This window comes from Hipposideros armiger, unplaced genomic scaffold (genome assembly GCF_001890085.2).
Source record: "Hipposideros armiger isolate ML-2016 unplaced genomic scaffold, ASM189008v1 scaffold_335, whole genome shotgun sequence".
In the NCBI taxonomy this organism is placed as follows: domain Eukaryota; kingdom Metazoa; phylum Chordata; class Mammalia; order Chiroptera; family Hipposideridae; genus Hipposideros; species Hipposideros armiger.
Genome location: NW_017731685.1, coordinates 685,108 through 702,937, shown reverse-complemented (window position 1 = coordinate 702,937; position 17,830 = coordinate 685,108). Strand labels below are relative to the sequence as shown.

Sequence of the window (17,830 nt, the reverse complement as noted above, 5' to 3'; positions counted from 1 at the left end):
TCTCCTTTTGGGGTTGGTTTATCTGCCTTTGTGTGAGTCTTTGGTGAGAGGCGGGGCTCCACATCCAGCTATGGAAGTTTCTGAGGCCACATTATTACACTTCTGAATACCAGCAGCCAGGGAACCTATGACTGTCACCCACCCAAGTTCCTGCCCAGGACCCTGAAGCTGGAGCCATTGATGCAAAATAGCCAGGCTGCTTAGACTTCATCAGGTAAAAAGGCAACCAGTGTCCAAGGGCTGGCAACCAGGGACGTAGTTTTCCGGTGGCATGACCTTGGTAGAGGTTCCAGCACCCAGCTGACCTTGGCTCTATCCTGGGTTTCTGACCCTGGTCCCTGTGGATTCTGTGAGCTATCTGATAGGCTTGCAAGAAATTCCTTTTCTGCTTAAATAGCCCGACTTGGTTTCTGTTGTTTACAACATAATCAAGAACTCTGACTGCTGTGGGCCCGTGATTTTTTTCCTCCATAGATGTTACTTTTATAACAATTTTTTAAAAAACTACTTCAAAAATAAAGAGATTCATTTTAAGCATTTGGCCATTTATGGTAACTCAGCTGAAGAACAAGAAATCCAGTGGGAGCTCAAGTTTGACTCCTGGTGAGTGCTTGACTTGGGTGGAAAGCTTTGTGGAAGAGGCTGGGGGTGGGTGAGGGCGTCAGGGCCGGCTGGGATGGTGGTAGAATTGCGTTTTAGTGGCTGTAATTTCTCAACGAGATACCAAAAGGTTTTCTTGTGGAGCTCTGTAATGACGAGAAAAAGAATAACTTAACAAATGAACCTTGTGTACTAGGCAGGTATTCTGCATGTTGATGGAGGGAAGAGTATAGATTTGAGTTGGGGTCCCCTAATTAGTTGTAAAATTCGGGGCATAATAAATAAATCACCTCTCTGAGACTGTTACCCATGTATTTTATGTCTGTGTCTATAAAATATATGTGCTATAGAGACACATACAATGTACATATATCTCAAACCTATATGGCATATAAATATACACACTACATACATATATCAAACATATCACTGTAACATTGTGACTTTATAATTTACTAAATGCCTTTTAAGAGGAAAAATATCTTTTTATTTAAAAAAGAGGAGCTCATTGGGCCTTCTTACTTGTATTAATAATAATAATTAGAACTTTGTGCATTTCTTCCAGCATCCACACCTGATTGCACTCTCCAAATTAACCGTTTTAAACTAATTCCTAGTTTTAGAGCTCCTGGTGGTTGTCTCCATCGTGACAAAGTGTGGGGTTTGGAACATTCATGCTTCCCCACCTACCTTCCTCTCCTATTTTTTTTGAAATTATTTTTATTTCCCCTATCGATGGATTTATAATTTGAAATAATATTATAAACGTCTATTTACGAGTCCATCAACTTTGGATGGTACCTTTTGACTCTCTCTGTTAGAAGGTGAAGAAGTTGGCACTCAGCTCTCCTTCTTTGCCCTCCCACCTTCCAATTTTTTATATTAACACCATTGCCTTAGTATTATCAATGTTTTAATATTTACATTTTGCTCTTAAACCATATTATATACCATTCAACTTTTTGTCTATAAATTGCTTATAAAATCGTGAAAACCAGTAATAGCATTTACGTGAACGCGATTGTACTAGGATGTTAGAATTGGACCCTTTATTTCCAGGTTCACCTGAGGCTGCAGTCCAGCATAGGCCCACGGCCCCCATGTTTCAGTGTGTGTAAGACTAGGTAAGCAGGACTTACAAAGCTTCAGGGTGAAAACCAGTTTCACAACCCTTAGCTGATCTCCATTCCTCAGCCTATAAAAAGATTAGGGATTAAAGCAGCACATGTTTTCCAGAAAGTTACTGAATTGCTGTGGCATTTTGAGTTCTGCCTCCCCATGGGGAGGGGAGAGGTGCTTTAAAGATAAGCACTTGGAGAACCTGATATGGGTCTGTTGATGGTTGACTGGACTGGTGTCAGGCACATGCCTGGGGGAATTTAAAGGGCTGGTCGGAGTACCTTGTGACCTCAGAGTTAAAGACAGCAGTTGGGAAGCAAGTGTACTTTCACAGGCTAAGCCCAGCATGCATACTGCCAACTGACTCGATGGGCTCTGCAGACCTGGGCTGAGTTTAGATCCTGCCCCGGAGAGCCCCTTGGAGGAGTGAGGAGATCACAGCCTGCACTGCTGGATGCCCAATCAAGGGAACACAGGCTCAATAATAGGTGCCTCAGAGGAGCCAGTGGAGTCCTCTGTAAACACTTGCCGACGCCGACGTGAACAGTCAAGTGAACTCTCACTGCCCATTACCTTGGTTGCCATCATGCCCTGGCCTCCCCTTCCCTCTCTCCTCTCCTAAATGACAGAGCCGTGGCCAGCAGGCTGGGGAGAAGTAGCCACAGAAAGTAGGGAAATCAGGAGGATTGCATCCCTCCCATATCTTTCCCACTGCAGGCTTGCTTGCTCCCTACAGTCATCAGCCTGATGAGTAGAGAAGCTGAAATTTAAATCAAGTTCCAAGTTTTGACTAGGACACAGGTGTGGACATTTTAATTACTGAAATGAGACTTTTTGTGACTTGAAGTGACTGGGGGATTTTTTGTATCTGATATTGACTAGAGACGTCATGGGTCCAGCCCCGAATTTCATCTAAGGGGTTAGGAAGAACTAGCCCTACAAAGTGGGCTTGAACAACATTGGGGAAGAGAGCAAAGTGGTTTCCTGTTGACTCATGGGAACTCTGAGTCTTGCGTGTTCTAGAGATCAGCTAGGTTATTTACTGTAGCACCAGGAAGAGTGATCAGATCTAGAGAGAAGGAAATGTAACCCACATGTCACTCGAAGGAGGACAGTTTCAAATATCCAAGTCAAATCTGTTATTTTTTCTTGTTCTCTATCATTTGCTCAGTATTATGTCACATTGTAATTTGCTTCAGCTTTGGGCCATGACTCTGACATCTAGATTTATGTTTTTCCTGGAGTTCCTAAATGACTCTTTTCTTTTTCTTGTTGACAAAAAAAATACCTAATCTCAGAGATCATCTAGCTGTTTACTTTTTTAACATTACCATTTTAAAAATGTACCGTTCGATGGCATTAATTATATTTACACTGTGCAACTATTAGCACTATCCATTTCCAGAACTTTTTTTTGTCCACACAGTGTTTTTATTTTTTAATTAAAAATTTTTTTTAAATTTTTAATTTTTACTTATTTTTAAATTAGTTTTAGGTGTACACCACAGTGCAATAGTTATACTTTTTATCCCTCAACAGTGTTATTTTTATTCAACTCTAAGCAAATAGCAGAATTAACATAACATTTAGCAACTCCAGACTGGCTTTTCTTATACCAGTGAAGAGTGATCAATTTAACAAGCACAGACTTAATGGATTTCTGATGACCTCATCCAGCCCTGCAGCTCGTCTAGACGGCTGTGCCTCCATAGGAAAGCGACTCTCCCCATTGCTTTTTCCAGGTCTGGTCTTTAAAGTACCCAAAGTAGGATACTGACACCTAGTAACCAATCTGAGACGTTACCATATTGGGGGTTAGTGGACATGCCAGCCTCTGGTTGTCTGGTGAGAGACAGGGCTGGGAAAACACATCTCAGAAGGTGTCAACATGCACAATTCCACTTCCAGAACTTTTTAATTACCCCAAACAAAAACTCTGTTCCCATTCAACAGTAACTCCCCCTTGCCCCCCATTAATCACCGTTCTACTTTCTGGCTCTATGAATTTGACCTCCTATAAGTATAATCATATAATATTCGTCTTTTTGTATCTGGCTTGTTTCAATTAGCATAATGTTTTCAAGGTTCATTTCTATTGTAGTATGTGTCCGTACTTCCTTTTCAAGGCTGGATAATATTCCATTTTATGTATTAGACTTCACCTCTTGATGTGAGGAACAGCCTGTGATTACAGAGAGAAGGACTTGATCATGGCCATTTTTGGAGACTTGACTCTTCTCAAAGGCTGTGATCGTCATTGCTGGGGAGTCAGAAGATCTGACTGTCTAACTTACTGAACCTTGAGAAGCTAACAGCAGTGGAGAAGAGGCCAGAAGCAAGAAAAGAACACAAATTAAAGAAGTATAAAGAAAAGGAGAAAATAATGGAGTAAGGAAAGTGATGTCTCAAGATTCATAGATTTGCAATTTTGTTTAGAATTAACTTTCAGCTGCCTTTCTTATCTTCAAATCTAAATTGACTTCTGCCACCTTATTCCCAAGAGGCATAGCAGACCACATTCCAGACTCTTTCACCTTGTTTGAATAGCCAATCTATCCCAAGAGTGTCATGTCACCCTCTGATTATTTCTTTTGAGAGCCTCATTCTGATTATTTCTTTTAAGATTCTACTTAAGATGTTTTCCTCCCGGTCATAGCCGCATTCCTGATGAGAATATATTAATTTAGGCATGCACAGCCATCTAAGTTTGATTGGGGAGTTACAGAGCCAGACATATGCTGAGGGCACCCTCTTTGTTTGTTATGCCCGATCGCTTGGGTCATGAGAAAAGTCACTTTCCTGAGAAATGAGGGGCATGTGCTGAAAGGGAGCCCTGGGAGACTGGGGTTCTGCAACAGAATGGGACAGAGGACCACCGGTAGGGCAGAATTCCTTTTTCACAAGCAAGGAAAGCACCCCTGAGATTTGTACTTTTTCATTAGGAATTATCAACTCTCGGTTACTCATCTTGCAATTGTTCCCACACTGATGAAAAATTGTGTCTTATTTGGGTGGGGAGAGGAAGAAGCCTTCCATTCCTGTTGAAAAAGGAATTAGAAATTAATGTTGTTATATTTTAAGCACTTCATAAAAAGAAAATCTTCGTACAGCCGTAACATGAGTAAATCTAACATGACTTAAACATCTTTGAGAGGAAAGGGAGACAGCTGGTTCTGTTCACAGCAATGGGCCTATGTTTGGCTTGTTGGCAAGGAAAACCAGTCTGGATGTTAGCAATATATCTGCCAAGTTTCTGGAAGAAGTTTAAAGGGTGTCACAGGAGTGAAGCCTGGGAATAGGTTCTCTTGGGGTCTAAGGATTAAAGGCACACAGGAAAACCAAGCTAGTGCCTGTGTGAGCTCCCAGAACGGGTTCAAAGCAGCAAGAGTCTGGGCTTTGTGAGTGGCTGTCATTTATGATGTTTTGTTGTTTGTCGTGGTGCTGGGTGGTCAATGAGAACATTCATTTTGTTAAACTACTTCCGAAAGGTTTCAGTTTTGATGTCTTGTCTTCAGTTTGTTTTTATTTCCAGTTCATTGTGTTGTGTTCAGATTACTTTGCTCATGATTCTACATCTTTGCTTCCCCAAATTGAATTAAAATTTTAAATGTTAAGTGTCAAACAAGCAGTTAGATGACCTATCATTGGTTCTATGGAATTTGTCTTATAAACCAGTGACGAATCAGTGGTTTGGAGCTGGGACTCTGTGTCTCTGAGAACATAAATGCTAAAATGACAGTTAGATTTCCAGCTATATCACACAGCATTCTTGTTTTAACAGAAAATATAACCTGAATTCTAAGGTGGTGCTTCTAGCTACTCACCCGCTACCCCTCTCCTTCTTTCTTCACAATAATGGGTCAGGAGTCCCAACCCTTCCCGTCTTCCATCCCCAAGGAAGTGGTGAGTGCCCATCCAGACCAATGGCAACAGCCATTTGCATGCAAGCAGTGACAGTGTATTTGGTGTTTGCATTTCAGGGCGTGCCTGCGTATGTCCCAGAATATTAGTAAGAACGCTTGATACCTCTATGTGGTGTTTATCATAAAGAATCGATTTTCTTTCATTTGTTCAGAGCGATCGATGGATTCATTCATTCATTCATTCATTCATTCATTCAGTATTACTTAAGACCACCTGGGTTTTAGGTTCAGATTTTGTGCCCCACTTGAAAAAAGTATATTTTGTTTTTTTATTTATTTTGAGCAGTATAAAAGGCTGCATGTGGAAAACAGAAGGCATGGTGATTAAATGAGGACCAGTGATATTTTATTGGGAAATTTAAAAAGAAATGAAATTAAAAAATGAATGTGAAAGAAAAAGATTGAGACAGTGTTAGTATTTTTTAAATTAAATGATTTTGAGACATTTTTCCTCATGAAGAAAAATTTTGGTGAGCTTTTGATATTTAAATAGAAAAAGTACACACACACACACACACACACACACACACACACACATCACTAATCCCACCTATGAGGGTGCTGCCCTCATGACCTAATCACCTCCCAAAGGCCCCACCTCCTAACACCATCATCTTGGGGGTTAGGATTTCAACATATGAATTTTGGGGGACACAAACATTCAGACTATAACACTGAGTTTTATTCCATTTATGAGTATACCACAATCTGTTCATCCATTCTCCTATTCTGAGACATTTGCATTGTTTCCAGTTTTGGGTTATTATGAATAAGTTGCTATGAACATTGTTGTACACGTCTTCTTGTGGACACATGCATCGAATGTCTTGAGTATATATACCTAAAAGTGAATTGCTGGATCCTAGAGTGGTGTATGTTTAACTTTATGAGAAACTGCCAATAGTTTTCCATAGTGGCTGTGCCATTTTCTGTTTCTGAGACTCTCAGTCAGTCCTGTTTTTAGATTCTGAGGAGATAATCCTATCGAGCTTTGGCTTTCCTCATTGCTATTATAGGATTCAGATTTCTCAGGACCACTGAGTCAGTTCACACTGGACTAGGGGCTGTCTAGTTTCTAAAATTTTGTTGCTGTTTTCCCATTCTCTCTGTCTTTATGGATTTCTGCATTTAAATGTTTTCCTTTACTGCCATTTTACTGAGTTTTCAGGGATTGGTAGAACTAAATGCTTATGTTCAATTCACCATTTTAAACCTATTCATTTTTAAACTACCTTCACACTGTTACTGGAACTATTTATTTAAGCATGCATAGTTGACTTTTGGTTGCATCTTGAGCTTGGAGCACTAGGGAAATAAGAAGCAAAATAAAAGTCCTTAAGCAGCAGGGAAAGGTCAACCTATTTAGAGAATGAAATCTGTATCAAAAAAAATTCAACAATACCAACCTGCGAAAGGCATAATTATTTAATGATATTATGTAATGGAGATTATGAGGGGGCATTTAGCAGATAGGAACAGGCAAATTGAAAGTGATGTTTCTTCTCGATAGCCTCAGGTTCCCCAAATGATCTTTTATTGGGTCATTTCATTAAAACCTGAAGGCACAATTGCAAGAGATCAGAGTTGAGGTGAATTCCAAATACAGAATTGAAAACATACCTTTCACATCAAGCCTACATGGTATATAAGTATAATATCATAAAATACTCATGATTCAGGTTAGTAATAAAACCCAAAGCATGAAAGGCTTAACTCGTGTTGCTACTCCTCCTGAGAGGACCTGCTTTTTGGACCTTGGATTTTGCATTTCACTCTTAAATGGATGGATTTTGTATCTTACCCTTAAAAGCCATAGGGTGCAGTGGGGCAAGCCCTCTACTTTTTGGGTTCCACTGTCTTTCATGTCTAGCATACAAGTTCCAGAAGGACATTTCACCATCAGCTCTGGGCTTTTCTGTTTTTCGATGGTAAATCCCAATGATGAATTGGCTTCGGCAAAATTCAGGAACTGTAACTCATGGTATTCACCTCCCTGGGCAGGTGATGATAAATTTGAAGTGAGAGCAATAGGAATTGAATTCAAAGAATAGGAAAAAATTTAGGTTACATATAAGGAAAAGCTTTATAGAGAAGTTGTATGAGTCAAGGTCCCAGCAGGACACACATGACACAATAAAATGATAACTTGACAAGAGGTAAATATATGCTGTTCACAAAGGTATGTGCAGGGTATAGGGAACAGTGGCACTGTTCCTCTCCCCAGGCCTGACGAGAGAAGAAGAAGCAGTGGCCAGAATCTGGACCACTTGAGGACCCCTTGAGAGGCCCTGTGGCTTTCCACAGAGGGATACAGCTAGCCTGAGGCTGCAGAGAAAGAACCAAGAAAATAACTACATGAACCTCTCTCTCTCCTTGTTCCCTTACATCATCTGTCAGGGCTCCCCATTGGTTGAACCTAACTAGAGGCCAGAGGGCAAAGGATCCCCGTTAATACACCTCCCTGGGAAGAGTGCAGGGTAGTGAAGAGTGTGAAGGTACAGTAGTTTAAAAATAAATAGGTTTAAAATGGTGAATTGAACAGAAGAATGGAGTGAGTTCCTAAAGCAGACTGTAGAAAGCATTCTTTTTGGAGTTTTGGAAATATACCTGCAGATTGTTCTTACAATAGAGGACCCTTTCCAGATGCCATAAATTCAGGTGTGCCCCAAACGTAACAACAAAATGCTGGTACCAGACTTGGTGAAATTCACTTTGCAATAGCAAAGCTACTCCCCCAAAGAGGAAATGCCTGTTGTTAATAATCATGCAGGGCCGGCCGAGTGGCGCGATGGTTAAGAACTTGCTTGGGATGCCAGAGGGCCCCGGTTCGGATCCCACATATGAGGGCCAGTGACACTGCCCTCTACAGCTAAGATGCTGAACAACAGCTCAACCTGGAGCTGGGCAGCCAGGAGTCGCCGGCGACGGCGTAGGCTGCAGCCCCTGTGGCAGTGGATTGCCATGGGCTACCGTGTGTAGCCAGCAGCCAGCGTGAGCGGCCAGCAGCCGCAGTGAGCGGCCGTTCAGAAGCCGGTGACTGATCTGCCTCACCAGAGAAGAGCGCAATGATGGTGCCAACTTGGGCCAGTGAAGCGACATCCTCCACAACTAGATTGAAGAACAAAAACGACAGCAACTTGTCTGTTCCCCTTTCCCCAATTCCCCAGCACTGTTCCCATCCCCCCAATTCCCCAATAAAAATCTTTAAAAAAAAAAATAATCATGCAACTTCTTACATAGCATTTTGCAGTTTACCAAGGACTTTCACATACATAATTTTGTGTGATTCTCTCAATAATCTTGTGAGATAGGTTGAAAGATAGATCCATTTAACAGATGAGAAAAGCGAGTCTCACAGAGATTGCCTAAGATATCACAGCAAACAAGTGGGAAAGCCTGAATTTGAACCAGGTCTCCCGATTTCACAATCAGGTGCTCTCCACAAAGAGAAACGCATCACTGCAATGATTGTTTGTTTTTTAATTGGGGAACAGCCATGGTCGTTGGTTACACATTGCTTTCATGCTATAATGGCATAGTTGACACTTTTAGGGAGGGCGTAGCTCACAGTGGCCCATGCGGGGATCGAACTGGTAACCTTGGTGTTATCAGCATGACACTCTAACCAACTGAGCTAACCGGTCACCCCTGCAATGATGTTTTTTAAAGGAAAGAATGTTGACAATGTAAGTGACATAAGAAATCCTTTCCCTTTCCAGTGGGCTGAGTGGGCTTTGTGACTGATATTCTTTATTAGTAGCTGATGTTTCATAGTCTTCTGTTTGAGGGGACACCAGCTGGTGAAGGTTGGGATGGAAATTTGGGTCTTGGAAGTTATCCCATAATAACTAGGTTAAAGCCAGAGGAGTCCATGCTGAAGGTCCCTGTAAATCCTAAATGGGTCCCTTATTACTCTAATATTTTGAACCCTGAACCTGATCCAACGTCTGAAAGACATATGCTTGGTAACCTAATAACCCCCATGTCTGATGTATGCGCAGTGGTCCACACTAGAGTAATTCAGGTGACCATTTGGCCGATCAGTTTGGCCAGAGTTTGAATAATATAATAAAAGAGCCATATTCATGAATAAATTTGGGGAACAGTGCATGGTGATGTTTTACACAGCCTATGTGCCTCGGCTTAGGTGCTCCTTCTGGGGCTTGCAAGAGTGGGGTCTGGTGCTTTGCCCTGACTTCTCATTGGCAGACCTTCCAGTGCAGGACAGAAGCGAAGCCCCCCAGATGGTGAATCCCTGGGAATCACCTTGTTTGTTGTTCTGACATTTTATAAGTAGCCCCATTCATTGTATGATCTCACACTCCTGTCCCGGGTCATAAGTGTTCAGTTAGCTAAGTTTTGACCGTTGGATGCACCCGGGTAGCCAGTATCCAAAAGAAGATATAGAAAGTTTTATCACTCCAGAGAATTCCCTTATCTCTTCCCAATCGCCTCATTCCACACCTCTTTTATAAAAACAGGCAACCACTCTTCTGATTCTTGTCACCGTGCTATTTTGTCTGTTCTTGAACGTTATGTAAGTGGAATCACACAGCAGCATCTGGCTTGTTTTACTCAATCTAATGTCTTGGAATTTCATGTTGTTGTGGGAATTGTTTATACTTTTTTTATTGCTGGAAGTAGTCCACTGTTTGAAAATACCACAATTTGTTTGTTTACTCTTCTGGCATTGGATACTTGAGTTCTTTTCATTTTGGGTCTAATATGAATAAAGCTGCTATAAACATTCTTCTGTAAGTCCTTTTGTGAGCAATTGCACTTATGTCTCTGGGTCTATTCCTAGGCATAGAATTGTAGGTCACCAAGTAGGTGTATATTCAGATTTTTTGCATTTTTCAAATAAAATTTTTATGTTAAACTAGTTTTAGATTTACAGAACTATTGCAAAGATAGTACAGAATGGTGCTATACACCTCACACCCAATTTTCCCTATTATTGACAGCTTGCATTAATTAGTATGGCACATTTGTCTCAATATTGATACTATTACTATCAACAGAAAGCTATACTCTTCAGATGTCCTTAGTTTTTACCTACTATCTTATTTCTGTCCATAATTCCATCCTAGGACACCGCATTGCATTTAGTTGTTTTGTCTGCTTAGGCTCTTCTTGGCCATGACCATTTCTCAGATGTTTCTTGTTTTTGATGACCTTGACTGTTTTGAGGAATACTTGTCAGGTATTTGGTGGAACCTACCTCAATTGGGATTGTCTCCTGTTTTTCTCATAATTAGGCTTATTATGGGTATTGGGAGAGGAAGACCACCAGAGGTAAAATGCCATTTTCATCATATCATCCCAAGGGTACATGCCGTCAATGTCTTACTGGCGATGTTAACGTGGGTTACCTGGTTGATGTCATGTATGTCAGGTTTCCCAACTAGAAAGTTACTCTTCTTCCTCTTTTCATGCTGAATTCTCTGGAAGGAACTCACCTTGTTTTGTGCAGCCCACACTTAAGGCGTAGGGAGTTGAGGGCAGAGTATCTCTGCCCTAAGTTATTTGGGATTCCTCCACATGGGAGGTTTATATGTAATTTTTAAGAAACTGAAAAACAGTTTTCTAAAGTGGCGGTGCCATTTTCTACCGGGACAAGCGGTGTCTGGGAGTCCATGGGCTCCTCATCCTCACCAACACTTGCTGTGGTCAGTCTTTTTACTTTTAACCATTCTTGTTCTTGTGAAGTGGTATCTCACTGTGGTTTTAATTTGCATCCATGATGACTAACAATGTTGACGCCGTTCCATGTGCTTCTCGGCCATCCCTGTATCTTCTTTTGTGAAATATATGTTTGATTCTTTTGCCCAGTTTTTAATTTGGGTTGTTTGTCTTTTTATTATTGAGTTGAGTTATTTGTATAGTCTGGATAAAGCTTCTTTGTTTAACATATGCATGAAATAGTTTCTCCCAGCCTGGGGCTTGCCTATTGATTTTCCTCATGGTATCATTTGATGGGCTGGATTTAAGATTGTAATGAAGTGGTTTGGGGGTTAGTGTTGGGTAATGGCCTGTCACCCATTCTATGTCTGATGCTGCTAGGTTTTCATTATGAAGATTGGTGGTGTGCCGGTGGTCATAAGGATTATAACCACACTTTCTTTTTAAGGCACCTGACACTGCATTAAAAGAAAATTTCCGAAGTGCAAGACTTCCCCATCGTAACAATCGCTGTGTCGTTGGTGTGAAGATTCCAGATATATAAGGCCACTTTGAGTAGCCGCTGCCAGTGCGTAGAGGAAGCCCATGCGAGAAGACCCCCTGTTCTGTCCTGTGCCAGCTATGCAATCTCATTTTCCAAAAAGCTTTGGCATGATCATGAAGAGCACAGTGCAAGAGGGGCCGTATGTACGTGCTGCTCAAGTCAAGTCCTACAGGCACCGAGCAGTCTAGCTTGGGAAACAGTAATAGCTGCCGGCAGCATTTCCCCCAAGATTGGATGACAGAGAGCATAGTCCTTTTACACATTAACAGAAAAGGGAGAGAAGCAGGAGCGAGACTCCTCTTGCAGAGGGAAAAAGAATTCCTCTTAGGAAAAGAGGCATCATGTGATATGAAATATTGACTCATAACCTGGGTGTGGGGAGAGGCTTTGAAGCTCCTTGGAATACTAACAATAAAGAACAAGCTTTCTGGGGGCCGGCCGAGTGGCGCGATGGTTAAGAGCTGGCTTGGGACGCCAGAGGGCCCCGGTTCGGATCCCACATATGAGGGCCAGTGACACTGCCCTCTACAGCTAAGATGCTGAACAACAGCTCAACCTGGAGCTGGGCTGCCGTGAGTCGCTGGCGACGGCGGCGTAGGCTGCAGTCCCTGTGGCAGTGGGTTGCCATGGGCTACTGTGTGTAGCCAGCAGCCAGCGTGAGCGGCCAGCAGCCGCAGTGAGCGGCCGTCCAGCAGCCGGCGACTGATCTGCCTCTCCAGGGAAGAGCGCAATGATGGTGCCAACTTGGGCCAGTGAAGCAACGTCCTCCACAACTAGACTGAAGAACAAAAAAACGACAGCAACTTGTCTGTTCCCCTTCCCCAATCCCCCAGCACTGTTCCCATCCCCCCAATTCCCCAATAAAAATCTTTAAAAAAAAAAAAAAAAGAACAAGCTTTCTGTATGAGAGTTGATCTGTGGACCCATTTTCCAGCCCGTTCTGACAGATCAGCTACCTGAAATGTTGCATGGTTCTAACACTGATAGTCATCATTCCAATATTTTATATTTGCTTGTGCATTAGTCGTCAGGTTTGATTTTGGTAGAAATCATAGTTCTCACGTTGACAAGCCTTTGTAGTCTCTAATTTGCACCAAGTCAATCCTGGCTTCTGAGTTGATTTCTGTCAATTCTTAATTATTTAGGTAATATGTAACTTTGGGGACGAGCACATGGAAGAACACTGCATTTCTTATTCTTTAGTACCTAAACTGGTCAGAACTGAAAAAAAAAATTCATCTTTATTTTCACTTGTCTACTATAATTTCTCTCTAGTAATGGCTCTGAGCTCCTTGACTTCCCTGGGTTCTGCTTATATTCTAGAATTCTCCATTTGTCTGTTTACCTGTCTATTTACCTTTGATCCTGCAAAACTCAGAAAAAAATAATAATGGCTCAAGGAGGAAATGTTCATGGCTTAATGTAAAAGATAAAAGAGGAAGCCAGAGCTCCCTTATTTGCAAAGAAGAAAAAAAAAAGGGGGTGGGGGGACGGACTTGAAATGATTGAGAAGACTTGAAAGTAAATGGCATTCCTGAGCACATTTAAAACATTTTAAAAAGTGAAAAAAATGTTTGGGCATGAAAAACTTGGTTCTGACTTTTAGAAAAAAGCTTCATCTAGGAAGAGAATGCGAGTTTGTTTTATTGAGATGAAACCCTTTCTGAATTTAACTCGCGTCTTTTTCTAACTACTATTTTCTTGCCGTTTCAGGTAAACCTCTTTGTGCTGCTCTCAGTGGTGTGTGTCCTCTTAAATTTAGCTGGATTTATCCTAGGCTGCCAAGGGGCCCAGTTTGTGTCCAGTGTGCCCAGGTGTGATCTGGTAAGCAGTCCCCAAATCATTGTCTGCCCTGGGGTGTGCCTGGCCTGTCTGGCTTTCTGGGGGTGCCAGCATGTGGCTGGCAAAATCCAGCACCAGGTTGTGTCCTAAAGTGAAACCTGAAGTCGCTAAAAGGAAGCTGCCTGCTAATTATTTTACTGAGGTTGTCAGTTATTTTTTTTCCAAAGCAGAGGACAACCAGCAGAACTCCTGAACCACAGTAATATACAGCATCATTAGTTAGTGAATTGATGGAGGAAGTGTCCACAATTAATATCTATTTGCTCTCACCTAAAAAGGAAAAAGGAATATTATCAGAATAGTGGTCAGCAGTCCTGTATCTACAAGCTTTGGAGGCTAAATGTGTTTCAGCATTCCGAGTTTTTCCGACTTTTAGAAGATAAATGTTCTATTGCATTTGCTATTTATTCTGTAGCACCCAGCAGATGGAATGGAAACTTTTGGTTTTCAGAGCTTTTTGGATTTTAGAATTGTGTCTAAGAGGTTTTGGGCCTGTGCCACCTCTTAATTTTTTTCTAAGTTTCAATTGTGGCATAATACACATAATGTTTATCATCCTAACCATTTAGGAGTGTTAAGTACATTTACATTGTTGCACAACCAATCTCCAGAACTCTTTTCATCTTGCAAAACTGAAACTCTGTACATATTAAACAGCAACTCTCCATTCCCACATCCCCCAGCCCCTGACAACCCCTCTTCTACTCTAACTGTGCATTTGACTACCCTAGGTACTACATATAAGTGGAATCATACAGGTTTTGTTTTCTTGGGCTTTTTTGTTTTGTTTTGTTTTGTTTTTGTGACTGGCTTATTTCTCGTAGCATAATGCTCTTAAAGTTAATTCATGCTGTAGCATGTGTCAGAATTTCTTCCTTTTTGAGGCTAAATAATATTCCATTACATGTATATGACACATTTTGTTTATCCATTCATCCATCAATGGACGATTGCGTTGCTTTTTTCTTTTGGCTATTGTGAATAATACTGCTATGAAAGGAGGTTTACACATATCTACATAAGACCCTGCTTTCAATTATTTGGGATATATAAACCCAGAAGTGGAATTGCTGGCCGTCTCTAAACTTTTTAAAAGGGCGTCTTAGTAACAGATATCTTCCTGTGGCACAAAGCCAAAAGAAAAAGGACTTTTAAGGAGTTGTAGTGAATCCCATCTACTTGGAACTTGGTTGCAAGGCAGGATGCAAGCAGAGAAGGTGGCCGCATTTCTCCAAAGGCTGGGATAAAGCCCTTGCAGTGAAACTCATGACTTTCCCAAATAGGAAAACTCCTCAGGGACTGTTGCTCTTTCTTATGAATGCTTTACAAATTTTTGGATTTTTGTCATTTCATTACTTAATAACCTTATGTTATGGAGTCACAGGATCTCAACCTTTTCTGGTTTTTCAGGCTCTCTGCGATTCGCCCTCATCCCACCCTCTCATTGCCACAGTTTATACTCCCTGTAATTGAGCCAAAACCTGTGCGTCATTACCCAGCCTTCTGCCCTACTTTCTTATTTCCAACAATGCTGTCTGTTCCCCCAGAATTCCCGATCTCTCACTTCTGTGTTCATCCAAGTGTTAGCAGTCTTTTGAAGCCCCATTCCTAGATGATCTCTTTCAAGAAATATTCCCTGATCCCCACAAAAGATAATCTTCCAGAATGTACTATCTAGGCATCTCTTAGGAATTCATCCTTTTTTTGGGGGGGGGGAGTTTGGGGGAGGGAGGGGACTAAAGATATTTATATACCTGTCTTCTCTCTTCTTCCATGCTAGAATATCCCTGAGGACAGTGCCTGGTTCCCTATTGTCATGGGAGTTTTTAGCAGCCCCCCAAACACTCCTTCATATACAGATAGTTCCCAGAAAAAATATTTTGAACAAAGCTTGATTTTCCAATTACTAACCACACAGCAAATTGGAGGGGACAAAGAGAGTAGACCCAGGCTGGAAGCGAAAAGTCATAATATATTGAAAGACAATTGGGCAAAATTATAGCCTCTATTATATGCAAGACACCGTGCTACAGGCTGCAAAGAGTAGAAAGAAAAGTCAGACATTTCTCACCTAGAAGTTTATTGTGTAGCAGGAGAAGTTAGATATACATGGCAAGTGCTTGCTCATTGTTGGGGGAAGGAATGAATAAACACCCTACTGCAGAGCCAGGTAGAATGGGATCAGCTCTCAGAGTGAGACACAGTGCCAGCAGATGCAAAAGAAGGTCTGCGCCCATGGGAAGATGGCGAAGGCTACGTGAAATACAGGTATTTGAGATGGACTTTGAACAATGAATAAATACAGGGAGTGGGTAGAAACCAAGCGAACAGAGGATTTGGAGGATGGTGTTGTGGTTTGCCTGGTGGTTAGATCACCCGTAGCTCTGGAGAAAAAAAAAGCCAGATTGCAGGGGTTAAATGTATATATACACATAGTTGACTTTTCTGAGACATTCTGTGGTTCTCTACCCGGAGTGCCCATTAGAATAACCTGGGGGAACTCCCAGGGCTTTATCACAGCCTTAGGAGAAACTTGGGTCCCACATCCAGAGATTCTTAATTGCCCTAGAGGGAGGCCTGAACATGAGTTTTTTTGTTTGTTTGTTTTTCTAAGTTTTAAGTGTATTTTTAATTTAAAAAATTCCCCACCACAAAACCAACTCTGTGATTATTTCTGATTATATAATTGTAAAAATTTGGAGATATATAGATATATATGATATGTGTGTGTGTGTGTGTGTGTGTGTGTGTGTGTGTGTGTGTGTATGTATATATATATATATGAAATTTTACTATTCTGGGATAGCACGGTTAACTACTTGATGATTTTTATGATTTTTCTTTTGCATCTCTTTATGCATAAAAACACATAATTTTGCCTCAATAGGATCATATACCATGATTGTTTTTCATTAGGGAAGCTATTTGACAGATTAAGTCTTTTGGGGGAGGAGATGCTCTCCTTTCCTCTATCCCTCATCACCCACACCTGTCACCCCAAATCCATGGTAACAAGCTGGGAAGTCCCCTTTCATGTTCTCATGCTCATATAATCTTACATAAATGTGTGTGGGGTGGGGTTATTTGTAATTTATTTTTAAAAAATAGTATATGTTGTATCTACTTCCCTGCATATTGTTTTTTTCTACTTAAAGATATAGTAGAGGGCCGGCCGAGTGGCTCAGCTGGTTAGAGCTCGCTTGGGAGCACCAGCTCTGAGCAGCAGGGCCACGGTTCAGATCCCACATTGAGGGCCAGTGACGCTGCGCCCTCTACAGCTAAGATGATGAACAACAGCTCAACCTGGAGCTGGGCTGCTGTGAGTCGCAGCAGACAGCATAGGCCACAGCCCCTGCTGCAGTGGGCTGCCATAAGCTACCGTGTGTGGCTGGCAGCCAGCGTGAGTGGCCGGCAGCGGGCGAGAGCTGCTGTGAACTGCAGTGAGCGGCTGACCAAAGGCCGGGGACCGATTGCCTCACCCAGGAAGAGCGCAATGATCATACCAACATGGGCCAGTGAAGCGACGTCCTCCACAACTAGATTGAAGAACAAAAACCAGCAATTTGTCTACCTGTCTATTCCCCTTCCCCGATTCTCCAACGCTGTTCCCCTCCCCCAATTCCCCAATAAAATCTTAAAAAAAAAATAGTAGAAACAGATGTAACACCCTTTATTTCTTTACAGGTTAGTTCTCTCTTTTTTTTTTTGTCTGTTGTGGTTTGGGTTTTGTCCACTAGAAACGATGCTGCTAGAAGACCATCCCGCTTCTCCCTGTGGGGGCTTTCCCCGAAGTGAAGTCACTTCCCAGGACAGGGATTGTTCTGCTTGTCTTACTTTTTGTTGCACATTCAACCACTTGATGACTCTATTCATTTTTTTAATTGAGATAAAATTTTCAAACAGTGAAATGCACACTTCTTCAGTGTGCAGTTCATTGAATTTTGACCAATGTGTATTTTCATCTTGCCAAATACACCCATCTGTATACCCCAAACAAGACCTAGAATGTTTTCAGCACTTTAGAAAGTCCTCCAGTGCCTCCTCTCAGTGAGTCTCTATCTACTCTGTCATAGGCAACTGCTGTTCCGGTTTCTTTCCCCATAGATTAGTTTCACCTTTT

General features: G+C 41.7%; 1 protein-coding gene across 3 annotated transcripts in view; it reads left to right on the top strand.

Moving 5' to 3' along the window:
- The window catches only part of ENTREP1 (endosomal transmembrane epsin interactor 1), a 58,560-nt gene that overhangs the window by 20,683 nt on the left and 20,047 nt on the right, over positions 1–17,830 (top strand). For 2 of the 3 annotated variants that reach the window (XM_019661113.1, XM_019661112.1), the window contains one exon: positions 13,582–13,692. The exons of the other annotated variant lie outside the window; for it this stretch is intronic. In XM_019661113.1, the coding sequence (XP_019516658.1) occupies positions 13,582–13,692 (111 nt within the window). The remainder of the gene's footprint in view (positions 1–13,581; positions 13,693–17,830) is intronic. 3 annotated transcript variants of the gene reach the window in all.